This window comes from Onthophagus taurus, chromosome 1 (assembly GCF_036711975.1).
Source record: "Onthophagus taurus isolate NC chromosome 1, IU_Otau_3.0, whole genome shotgun sequence".
Classification (NCBI taxonomy): domain Eukaryota; kingdom Metazoa; phylum Arthropoda; class Insecta; order Coleoptera; family Scarabaeidae; genus Onthophagus; species Onthophagus taurus.
Genome location: NC_091966.1, coordinates 7271546 through 7284073, shown reverse-complemented (window position 1 = coordinate 7284073; position 12528 = coordinate 7271546). Strand labels below are relative to the sequence as shown.

At 29.9% G+C, this 12528-nt stretch overlaps 1 protein-coding gene across 7 annotated transcripts in view; it reads right to left on the bottom strand.

Moving 5' to 3' along the window:
- The window catches only part of LOC111424201 (cyclin dependent kinase Eip63E), a 43186-nt gene that overhangs the window by 6875 nt on the left and 23783 nt on the right, over positions 1–12528 (bottom strand). For 4 of the 7 annotated variants that reach the window (XM_023057657.2, XM_023057672.2, XM_023057691.2 and 1 more), the window contains 5 exons: positions 10608–10712; positions 3641–3769; positions 3289–3577; positions 3061–3235; positions 2604–3005 (listed from right to left, as the gene is read on the bottom strand). In XM_023057657.2, the coding sequence (XP_022913425.1) occupies positions 2604–3005; positions 3061–3235; positions 3289–3577; positions 3641–3769; positions 10608–10712 (1100 nt within the window). Of the gene's footprint in view, positions 1–2603; positions 3006–3060; positions 3236–3288; positions 3578–3640; positions 3770–10607; positions 10713–10774; positions 10855–12528 lie in introns of those variants that run through there. The other 3 variants (XM_023057665.2, XM_023057682.2, XM_023057724.2) reach the window with 2 other exon arrangements.

Sequence of the window (12528 nt, the reverse complement as noted above, 5' to 3'; positions counted from 1 at the left end):
TAAATTTGTATTAACTTTTTGATATATTCACAGTATGGTATAAATATGAAGGGTTTCACAGCCAGCGTTAATTAAACTAAAACTAACACAATATAATAACAATAACATAATAATTGACAAATAAACATTATTATTATTATTATATTATAGTTCTAGTATTAGTTCTAGCTTTAGTTTAATCACGATATGGTCTTTGAAAACAATCTTTCTATCAACAATGATGTATGTGTAACTCCAGAAACACAACAATAATAAGAAATAATAAAAGAACCACATTTTTTTCTGGAAGTGCTATTATATTATTAAAACTATACAGGGTGATTTATTAGCTCACAATCAAATTTTGATATATGACAGCTAATCCAATTACCAAAAAAAAATGTTAATAAACATATGTCCTATTATTTCAATTATTTAAGAAATTATAACACTTTAAAGTTTTAATTTTTATATCATAATTAACTGCTAAATTTTTTTTAAAACATATAAATATTACAAATATTGTTCAAAAGAGCCTCCTTCTGCTAAAATACAGGCTTCACAACGACGAATTAAAGAGTTCTTTAGCCGAATTAAAATGTCTGGTTGATTTCTTATTTCAGTAGCAGCCATTTGTATTCTGTTTAATAATTGTTCTCGTGTGTTAATTTCTACTTGATACACAATTTGTTTCATTTGACCCCATAACTAGAAATCCAATGGATTAAGGTCGGGGGATCTAGGTGGCCAAGCAAATGGACCATTATTACTAATCCACTTGTTTGGACCACATATTTTGAATTACATTAAGAGGTATATCTTCAAGTAAATCAAAAAGTGTATTGTTCAAAAAAATCTGTAATTTACAGCGTTCATCAAGTACATGCAAACCTAATAAATTGTTGATAAATATTCCACCCCAGAAGTTGATGCTGAAATGTTGTTGAAATTTCCTTGATCTAATCGCATGTGGATTTTTACCATTATGGTAATTATTTATACCATCTCGTGTAGAAGATGATTCATCTGTCCAGAGAACATTTGAAATGAAGTCATTATTTTGCGCATGTTGCTGCAATAACCATTCACAAAATGCTAACCGTTGCTAATTATCTCCTGGCTGTAGGAGCTTGAACATTCTTCGCGGTTCAATACGCCCCATGTAAAATTTTGACTTACATGTATGTTGTGTGCTATTTTTCGAGTGCTGATGCAAGGATTATCAATGACAGCTTTAATTACAGCTTCTATGTCTTCTACATTAACTACATGCGGTCGAATAGCTTTTACTGGAGCAGGATTACCTGTTTCTCAGTCTTCTGAAAGAATCGCTAAAAACTGAATAATATGGCAGATGACGCTGTGAAAATCTTTCTTGATATTCTCGTACTGATTGTCGAGCATTTCCATTGCAAAAAGCATACATGAAAATTATAGCAGTTATAGCAGTTTGAGTTTTTCTTGTATGTAATAATTAAACCTTATAGCAAACTGACATATGTGACATATTACAATGATAACTTTGTTTTTGTTGAATGTTTGATTTAACTGACTATTAATAAATTTGCTGCAGAAAGAAATCTTATAATTTCGTAAATAATTGAAATAGGACAGTTAGGACATATGTCAAAGTTTGATGGTGAGCTAATAAATCACCCTGTATTTATTGACACAAAAGTCCTAGAAGACCTCCATATTTTGTGTATAAGTATATTTGTTTTGTTGTAACAACTAGATTTTGATAGTGGTGACCTGAGTATGATTTTAACAGTTTGACAATCCATTGATTAGGACATCCATGATGATAATAATAGATGTGATAAATATAGGAAATATAAATTATTCATTTTCCATTGGTTTATATCAATATAAAATAAAATCTTGATAAAAAGATTAAGCCCAAAAAGTAATGTTACACTTAATGGGTGTTAAATAAAATCGTGGATATGCTATTTTTATTATTAAAGTATAATTTCGAGTTGTCCAGCATTTTACTACGACTTAAGATTTAATATGCTAACAAGAATATAACTGGCAAATTAAAAAATGTTCGTTAAAAATTTATGTTCGCCATAAAGCGAAATATTTGAATTAAATGTTTTTAGTATCTTGTAAAATTTACTTTTTATAACTCACAATAAATAAAAACAGATTCATAAAAATAACCTCAGAAGTAAAAAACAAACAACTCTGAAACACTTTTAAACATGTGGTGTCAACAGATGGAACACAACATATTAAGCATAATATTTTTAATCATTGTACACATTCAGAGGATCGTTTCACGAAAATTTCAATAAATCAATGTTGTTGTAAAACGGACGCAGCAATTTTAGTTTTAACCTTTCAATACACGCGCGAGAACTATTAGTCCGCGTCATTTAAATTTCTAATTTCGCAGCTAAATTTAATACTTGCACTATCATTAGAAATAAGACTAAACCTGCAGTTAGAAAGTTTCGGGTTTGGTCGTGCGTCTTCAGACTTTTTTTGTATGTATATAATAATGTTCTCCTTATAATCAACCATAATGACAAAACAACAAAAAAAAATATTGGCATTAATGCCTGGATACATAAACAACTCTTATCACTTATCACAATCAACATTTCAATCACTTTTACCTTAAATATTTTATCTAGTTGATCATAAGTATCACGTAATCCTGGAAAAATTGCCGTTCCTATAATCATCTCAACAAAAATACATCCAACGCCCCACATATCCAAAGAGGTAGAGTACTCGGTGCTTCCTAGTAAAACATCCGGCGGTCGATACCATAAAGTAACCACTTCGTGCGAATAAGTATGACTCGGAACGGATTTCGCCCGAGCCAAACCGAAATCGGCCAGCTTCAATTCGCCCATTTCGCTTATTAATAGATTCTGTGGTTTAACGTCCCTATGTAGCACCCTGCGTTTGTGACAATACGCCAATCCCCTTAGGAGTTGGAAGAGAAATAGTTTTACGTTACGCGGATCCAGTCCGCGCCCGTGTCGTTCCAGGTACTGTGATAAATCTGTATGCTAAAGAAAATTAACTTCAACATATTTTCCGTCAAAAAAATCTTTTTGTACTTACAACATATTCGAAGACAAATGTTAATGTTTCGTTGGTGTGTACGATATCGTGCAATGTGACTATGTTGGCGTGTTTTAACTCCTTTAATAAAGAAGCCTCTCTGATCGCGGTAAATGGGGCTCCTTCTTCTTCCTGCAGTCTAATTTCTTTTAATGCAACCACTTGATTTTTTAAACTACAACAAATACAATTATTTATAATTAATTATTTAATGTATTATAATCTTACGTGCTATATCCTTTGTACACGGTCGCATAAGATCCTTCTCCTAATTGTTCTAATTTGATGTACGCTTCTGATTTTCCATATGGCGAATCACCCCCGAAAGCGGAAAACCTTTTCATTCGACGGTGATCGCCTCCCTGATTAAGCAAAACCTCCGATTTCGGTCTGGGAGGTTTCTTCGGTCTCATAATCACCCTCGTTTCTTCCCTTATATCATCATCAAGTAATTTACTATCGGATGATACGGAAAGTTGACGTTTTACCCTATCGTGTCCTCCCATGTTATTCCATTCTAAAAATAATTTTATTTAATTTTCAATTTATTACTTATTTTAATAATAAAATTAATTCTTACCATATCTAATATCACCTTTACCAGCTGGAATATTACCATTCGGCTCCAATCTGTCCAGGAACTCATCACTGTATCCATTGTAAGGAAGTTTCCCGTGTTGTTGGTCCTCTTGTTCTTCTTTGGACACAGCTAAAAAAAAAGTTTTTGCGTAAATTTTTTTATCGTTAATCATTCATTCAAAAAAAAAATATGTGAGTAAAAAAAGTGTAACGTGTGGGTTAGTTATCTGATGATACCAAATCAATTATGTTTTGTCATGTGGGTGTAAATTGATTGCTCTTCAAACGTTATCTTAATGTACACAATGCTAATAAATAAGAATTTAGGTGAAATTTTGTTTTCGTTTTCAAAAACTATATATATTTATTGTAAGTGGTAAATTTCCGCCTGAACGCCCAAAAAAAAATTTAATTACATTGATGGCGCTCCTATTTGGAAAATATCAACACCCCGAATCCAAAAATAGTGCGGTGACTCATTCGATTTGTCACGCACCATTGATTAACTTGAAGCAAGCTCGGTGTCCGAGCGTTGCTTCGTTTTCCATCGAGAAGAACGTTCTTTCTAATTTAATACAAGTGTAATTTTAGGAACCGAGCGAATAGTTTGTTCAGCTGCGGTACATATGTTTAGCACCTAACGTCTTCGTTTGACCCACATACCAGCGGCTTCGGTTTTACTCTATGTAGTTTCGGGGGGAGGACTGCGACCCCGTTATCGATCCTTCCCCACGGTAATCTTCAGCTGCAATAACGGTCAGAACCCGATACGCCTACGCCCGCATCCCTTCTCTCTTTTGTACACCTTTTCTCTTGTAATATTGTAATAACTTGGGTTAATCTGCGGATAAGCTATGGGCCAACTTCCAAAAACCCATTTGCCCGTGTAATAATTCACAATCTTCCCCCCGGTATTCGGTATTGGGTTTACGACCGTTTTGTGTGGACTTTACAATTCATTAATTTTATATAGCCCATAAATATTCCTCTCACCGAGATTTTACACACACTATGAACATCGTCGTTTCCAAGTTTCTTTAAATGGTTTCTGGGTGGGATTACCGTTCGCGAGTAATTTGAGAAACTGCATAACGACTAGGTTCGGTAGTGGTGCTCGTTTCGTCAAAGTGTTAGTTGCCCTAACACCGGAAGACGAGCTTTACGATCTCTGCAAACAACCGACTCCATGTAGCTGTAATGGATCCCTTAAAATTAGTTCTCCTCCCTGGTTATGAAAAGGGTATAATTAATCAAAGATACTGGAGATGAAAGCGAATATTACAAAGAGAAAAAGCTTTTTTTTTAATTACAAATACTTTTTAATGGTTTATAGTTCGTTTAAAATCATGACAATTGTTTCCCAGAACTCGCTTTCTTTAACAACATCTTTTGTCCGTTTCTTATTATATACCGCCTCTTTCACGACCAACTTTTCTATTGTCAATCCAGTTTATCTCTACCTGAAGAGGATTTTTTGACCTGCAAAAATTCCAAGGAACAATTTGAAACAATCTGATGGGATTAACTGTATCTAGCTTGGTTGCGATGCGATTTATAGTTTAATATAAGAGATAACAATGACTCACTGTTAAGATATTCAAATTAAATCCTTATCAACTGGAACATATCCAAACCAGAGTAAAGAGACTGGAAGGGGGCAATTTCATACTCTTAGAGTACTACTCGAGAGGAGAATCAAAGTGGCAAAGGCTGTGCAAAAGTAGATTGCACTTGAGAGCTTCGAAATGCATACGCTATTAATTTTAAGTGTCCCGGAGTAAAGGGATTTATCCCCCCAAATGCAAAACGTAACCGGTTATAGGGTTCAGAAAGCTAAATTACAACAGAATTGGATCGCTCGGAGCGAATCTGTTGCTCCGGGAGTTAGTTACGATGGCCTCGGTAGCCATTAAGTAGAGTGTGTGCGTATAATTGTAAGCAATAACCGGAGGTTGAAATCTTAATCTAAATTGCTCCTGTTGCGAGAGGGTAGAAATTGTGATGTAAAACGGGTCGCATATTAAGTTATGATAATTTAATTTGTTTTAGCCGAACTCAAACTAAATTTGTTATCTAAATAAGACAAATCGATTTTAAATTAGACGATTTTTATCGTCGGGGTGGATGAGGTATTAACTTAATGGACATCAATCTAGATAACGAATTCATGTTTTAATTAATTAAAGTAACAAGTGAATTTCGTATTTAAATTAAAAATAAAATTATTAAATAATTTTTTTCGGAAATAATGTCATGAATCATTTTAAATCATAAAGAGAATTGAAAATGCTTTAAAATGAACCCAAACTCGGTAGGATTATGTTTAAAATTAAGTGAGATACAAAGAATGTTAACTAAAAACAAAAAAAAACAAAATGGCGGTTAATTGTAGATTATAACCTAACTTTTTTGATGTCCACTGTAAATATGGTGTGTTTGGTATCAAATTAACGAGATTTGAATATATATTATCATCAAGTAAAACATAGGTTTTTGTTTTAATTTTTATGCAAAAGTCATTTCTAATCATAAAGAGAATTAAAAATGCTTTAAAATGAACCCAAACTCGGTAGGATTATCTTTAAAATTAAGTGAGATACAAAGAATGTTAACTAAAAACAACAAAAAAACAAGATGGCGGTTATTTTGTAGATTTTAACCTCACTTTTTTTAATTTTTATTGTAAATATGGCGTGTTTGGTATCAAATTAACGAGATTTTAATAAATATTACGAATTTAATATTATCATCAAGTAAAATGAAAGTTTTTGATTTAATTTTGATACAAAAGTATCTTGAATCATTTCTAATCATAAAGAAAATTAAAAATGCTTTAAAATGAACCCAAACTTGGTAGGATTATCTTTAAAATTAAGTGAGATGCAAAGAATTATAACTAAAAACAACAAAAAACAAGATGGCGGTTATTTCGTTGATTTTAACCTCACTTTTTTTTAATTTTTACCGTAAATATGGCGTGTTTGATATCAAATTAACGAGATTTTAATAAATATTACGAATTTAATATTATCATCAAGTAAAACGAAAGTTTTTGTTTTAATTTTTATGCAAAAATATCTTGAATCAGTTCTAGTCATAAAGAAAATTAAAAATGCTTTAAAATGAACCCAAAGTCGGTAGGATTATCTTTAAAATTAAGTAAGATGCAAAGAATTATAACTAAAAACAACAAAAAACAAGATGGCGGTTATTTTGTAGATTTTAACCTCACTTTTTTTAATTTTTATTGTAAATATGGCGTGTTTGGTATCAAATTAACGAGATTTTAATAAATATTACGAATTTAATATTATCATCAAGTAAAACGAAAGTTTTTGATTTAATTTTGATACAAAAGTATCTTGAATCATTTCTAATCATAAAGAAAATTAAAAATGCTTTAAAATGAACCCAAACTTGGTAGGATTATCTTTAAAATTAAGTGAGATGCAAAGAATTATAACTAAAAACAACAAAAAACAAGATGGCGGTTATTTCGTTGATTTTAACCTCACTTTTTTTTTAATTTTTACCTTAAATATAGCGTGTTTGGTATCAAATTAACGAGATTTTAATAAATATTACGAATTTAATATTATCATCAAGTAAAACGAAAGTTTTTGATTTAATTTTTATACAAAAGTATCTTGAATCATTTCTAATCATAAAGAAAATTAAAAATGCTTTAAAATGAACCCAAACTCGGTAGGATTATCTTTAAAATTAAGTGAGATGCAAAGAATTATAACTAAAAACAACAAAAAACAAGATGGCGGTTATTTTGTTGATTTTAACCTCACTTTTTTTCATTTTTACCGTAAATATGGCGTGTTTGGTATCAAATTAACGAGATTTTAATAAATATTACGAATTTAATATTATCATCAAGTAAAACGAAAGTTTTTGATTTAATTTTTATACAAAAGTATCTTGAATCAGTTCTAGTCATAAAGAAAATTAAAAATGCTTTAAAATGAACCCAAACTCGGTAGGATTATCTTTAACATTAAGGGAGATACAAATAATGTTAACTAAAAACAACAAAAAAAAGATGGCGGTTATTTCGTTGATTTTAACCTCACTTTTTTTAATTTTTACCGTAAATATAGCGTGTTTGGTATCAAATTAACGAGATTTTAATAAATATTACGAATTTAATATTATCATCAAGTAAAACGAAAGTTTTTGTTTTAATTTTTATGCAAAAGTATCTTGAATCATTTCTAATCATAAAGAGAATTAAAAATGCTTTAAAATGAACCCAAACTCGGTAGAATTATTTTTAAAATTAAGTGAGATACAAAAAATGTTAACTAAAAACAACAAAAAACAAGATGGCGGTTATTTCGTTGATTTTAACCTCACTTTTTTTTTAATTTTTACCATAAATATAGCGTGTTTGGTATCAAATTAACGAGATCTTAATAAATATTACGAATTTAATATTATCATCAAGTAAAACAAAAGTTTTTGTTTTAATTTTTATGCAAAAATATCTTGAATCAGTTCTAGACATAAAGAAAATTAAAAATGCTTTAAAATGAACCCAAACTCGGTAGGATTATCTTTAACATTAAGGGAGATACAAAGAATGTTAACTAAAAACAACAAAAAAACAAGATGGCGGTTATTTTGTTGATTTTAACCTCACTTTTTTTAATTTTTATTGTAAATATGGCGTGTTTGGTATCAAATTAACGAGATTTTAATAAATATTACGAATTTAATATTATCATCAAGTAAAACGAAAGTTTTTGTTTTAATTTTTATACAAAAGTCATTTCTAATCATAAAGAGAATTAAAAATGCTTTAAAATGAACCCAAACTCGGTAGGATTATCTTTAACATTAAGGGAGATACAAAGAATGTTAACTAAAAAGAACAAAAAAACAAGATGGCGGTTATTTCGTTGATTTTAACCTCACTTTTTTTTAATTTTTACCGTAAATATGGCGTGTTTAGTATCAAATTAAAAGGTTTTTGATTAAGATTACGAATTTAATATTATTATTATATAAAAAAAAATTTTCTAATCGTTATAAGAATGGTTTTTTTTTTAAATGAACTCAAACTTGGTAGGATTATCTTTAAAATTAAGATTATTTTTTGTATATTAAAATTAATATACAAAAAAATTTTAGCTGAAAAACAATAGAAAAACAAAATGACGGGTATTTTGTTGATTATAACCTAACTTTTTTAATTTTTACCGTAAATATGGCGAGTTTGGCATCAAATAAAAAGGTTTTTAATAAATATTCCGAATTTAATATAATCATCAATTTAAAAAAAATTGTCTTATATACAGGGTGTGCCAAATGTCTGGAATATAGATAGCCAATAACTTTGTCATTTGTGGTTTTAAAGAAAAATGTTTCAATTAAAAAATTCTAGTTTACATTGTTCTTTCTTTCGTTGCTATAGCAACCAACATTGTTATTTTAAATGGGATGCATGATTTTTTTGCACATTTTAATAGAGGATGAATCCCTCTACGCGATGAACATATCAAATCATATGGTTGTATAAAAAAAAATCGAGAAAAAATGTGTTCTCTGAAAATATTAAATCAACAAATTACAATCGAAGTAGGCGTCGAAATAACGCCGTTGACCGCTTTCAATGTCAAAAAATTGACAGTTTAAACAAATATGGCGCAATTAAGCGAATAACAAAGAATCCAAATATTAATAATGTATGGGTATGGTGATAGAAAATGCACTCAAAGTGAAGTTTCTACACTGTTCAATAATATTTACACAAATTACACAATCAACAGTATCCAAAATATTAAAAAAATTCTTTAACACCGGAAGTGTTAAAAACCTTCCAAAAAGTTGATCGCCAAAGACAGCTACCAATGACCATACATTATTAATTATTTATAATTGTTGAACTGTAATTTTTGTGACATTTAAAGCTGTCAACGGCGTTATTTTGGCGCCTACTTTGACTGTAATTAGCTTTGATTAATACTTTCAAAAAACGCATTTTTTCTCAATTTTTTTCTTATACAACCATATGATTTGATATGTTCATCGCATAGAGGGACTTATCCTCTATCAAAGTATGCAAAAAAAATGTATGCATCCCATTTAAAATAACAATGTTGGTTGCCATAGCAACGAAACAAAAAACAATGCAAACAAGCAAATATCGCCAAAAAAAGCGCCATGATTAATAAAGAAACTTGTATTTAAAACATTTTTCTTTAAAATCACAAATGGCGAAGTTATTGGCTCTATTCCAGATATTTGACACACCCTGTATATCTTATAACATATCTTTTTAAAATTATTAAAAAAAGAAATTCCTTACAAAAGAAAAAAAATTTACTCCGTTTTTATATAAAAATAATTATTTTAATGTTCAAATACATTCGCCCACGCCATGTTAATAATAGGTTAGCCCTATTTTATACATCAAATTGTTCTGTGTGTTAATTAAATGCAAATACGTTTGTGTCTCGGGAAATTATACCAAAAGCGTCGGTTTTGCGTAAACACAATCATTCATTTTGTTTTGCATTCACGGATTAAAAGTGGTGGAAGCCGATTTTAATAAAGTCGACTTTTATGACACACATTCATTTATTTTCAAACACTTGCTCCGGTTTTGTTCGTGAATGAACGAATGAATTCATAAGTTTCATTGCATATAAAGAAATTTAATTATTTCAAAATCAATTTCGGTCGCAGTTCCGGGGGGTTTCGTAAATTAAATTTAAATCGATTTAAAAATAAATCAATACGAGATAAGAAAAAAACAATGACGTCATTTGAAATTACAATCGAGAAGGAAAAATATTTTTAATGAGTCATGTGTTTGAAAAGGAAATCTATGTAGATGACCCCAATGTTAGTAAATATATAAACATTCTGAGTCAGATTACCAATTCCCGAAGGTTGCACTAATTTATGATTCATTTCATTAATAATAATAAGAAAAAAATTAAAAAATAACTTACACAAACGTCCAAATGAATGTGACAGTCTTTTTCTCAATTTTTGCATTCGAGATAGTGCCCCACTCTTCTTTTCCCTCATCGTTACTCCAGTTGGTAAACCCACTGCTGAAACAATACCAAAATAATTAATTAGCAAACAATTTTAATATTACACTTTTTTGGTTTACTTTAAAACTGATGGAACAATATATTTAAATTTATTTCACAGTAAATAGAATAAGTACAGGGTTTTAGCAGTGCTGTTTTTAGACTACCGGGTTTAGGAATGTATTTCTCGCAAGATAAGATACAATGCCATGAATTTTGATAAAGAGATACCAAAAAAAAAAGCTGAATATACGATACTGGTGATAATAAAACTTAATAAAGTGATATTATTAAATTGGGATATATCGATGAAATGCGATTTTTTATTACGATAAATCAAGGAATTTATTGTTTTATAAACTGTATACCAAGTCACGTACACAATAATAACAGCTGTATACATAACCTGGTTTTTACTTTTGCATTTAAGAAACAAAATTAACATTCTCGGAATATAACAACAATAAATTTAAAACCTTCCAATTAAAAACCGACGTTTATCTTTTATATGTGAGGATTTTAAATTGATGTAACATCATTATTAAAACGTAAATAAGCAATTAAGGTAAACATTCCGGATGTGTATGTTAACTTATAAATGAGATTTCAACCGGAGATTTTTAAATTATGTATTGACTTAAGATTAAAATTTATTAAGGCTATTTACATTAAATTCTATGTTAAATTACTGTAACTGCGTAGTTGCAGGAGTAGCATCGAGTGATTCGTCAATATTGATTTTATTTAATATTATTGTTGATTTTAACATTTAAGCAATTTCCCTATCTTTAAATAGTTATTACATACAATATTAGTTATATATCTTGTTAGGCAGCAATATTAACATTTACAAGTGGAAATGTTTTAGACGTATAAAAAATTAATTGTAGAATGCAGCCATCTCATTTCATTAATTGATTACAATATGCTTGGTACACTTCCTACTTTATCTTTTATTCTGTTGTTATGAAGCTTAATGCTGTTTTTTTTATTCTTTCAATATAACCGTAGCTTTCCAAGCTTCAATTCAAACATTAAAAAATAAGTATTGATTTTACATGGATATTCAATTCGTCGCTGATTAAAATTTTTTTCTTTTTTATTTAATTTTCGCGTCCAATTTTGTTCATTAATAACAATACTTCAAGTTCTAATGTGATATTGAAACATTTCAATACTTTCATTCAGATAGAAATTGATTAAAAACTAACTTAATTCTGCATAATAGGTGGCAATGGCATAAATGCCATTAATAATGCCATAAAGCCTGACAATGGTAGCATAAATTCAGTTTTAAAAGCGCCTAACTTTTTTACTCCGTTGTTAAAGTTGTTTTGTAGGCCATTCTGCGTGTTTTCAGAATTCTAACATTGGATCAAACCTGATTCATTAGCTTCATATCGTATGTTGTGCGAACAGTTCCATTTCTACAGTTTTACTAAAAATTCAAATGTCGCGGAAAAAATCACAAACTTGGTAGCTTATATTTGTAGATATTCGTTAACCACCTGATTCTAGTAGATTTCCTATAACATATGTCGCAACGATAGTCAAGTTCAGCCCATATACACTGCAATGAGTCTCGGTCGATACTGTTAACAGCATCAGTAATGCGTCTTCTGTGTTCACGCAGTGTTGTGGGTAGTGGTGGTACGAAAACATTGTTTTTAATGTACCCCCATAAATAAAAATCGCATGGTGTAAGATCAGGAGAATTGGGAGACTACCCAAGCAATTCCAAATCTCCTTCAGCACGACGGTCTATCCAACGGTGAGGGAGTGAGCCAGTGAGTAGGAGCTTCATCTCGATAGTATATAAAGTTGTTGGAATCAT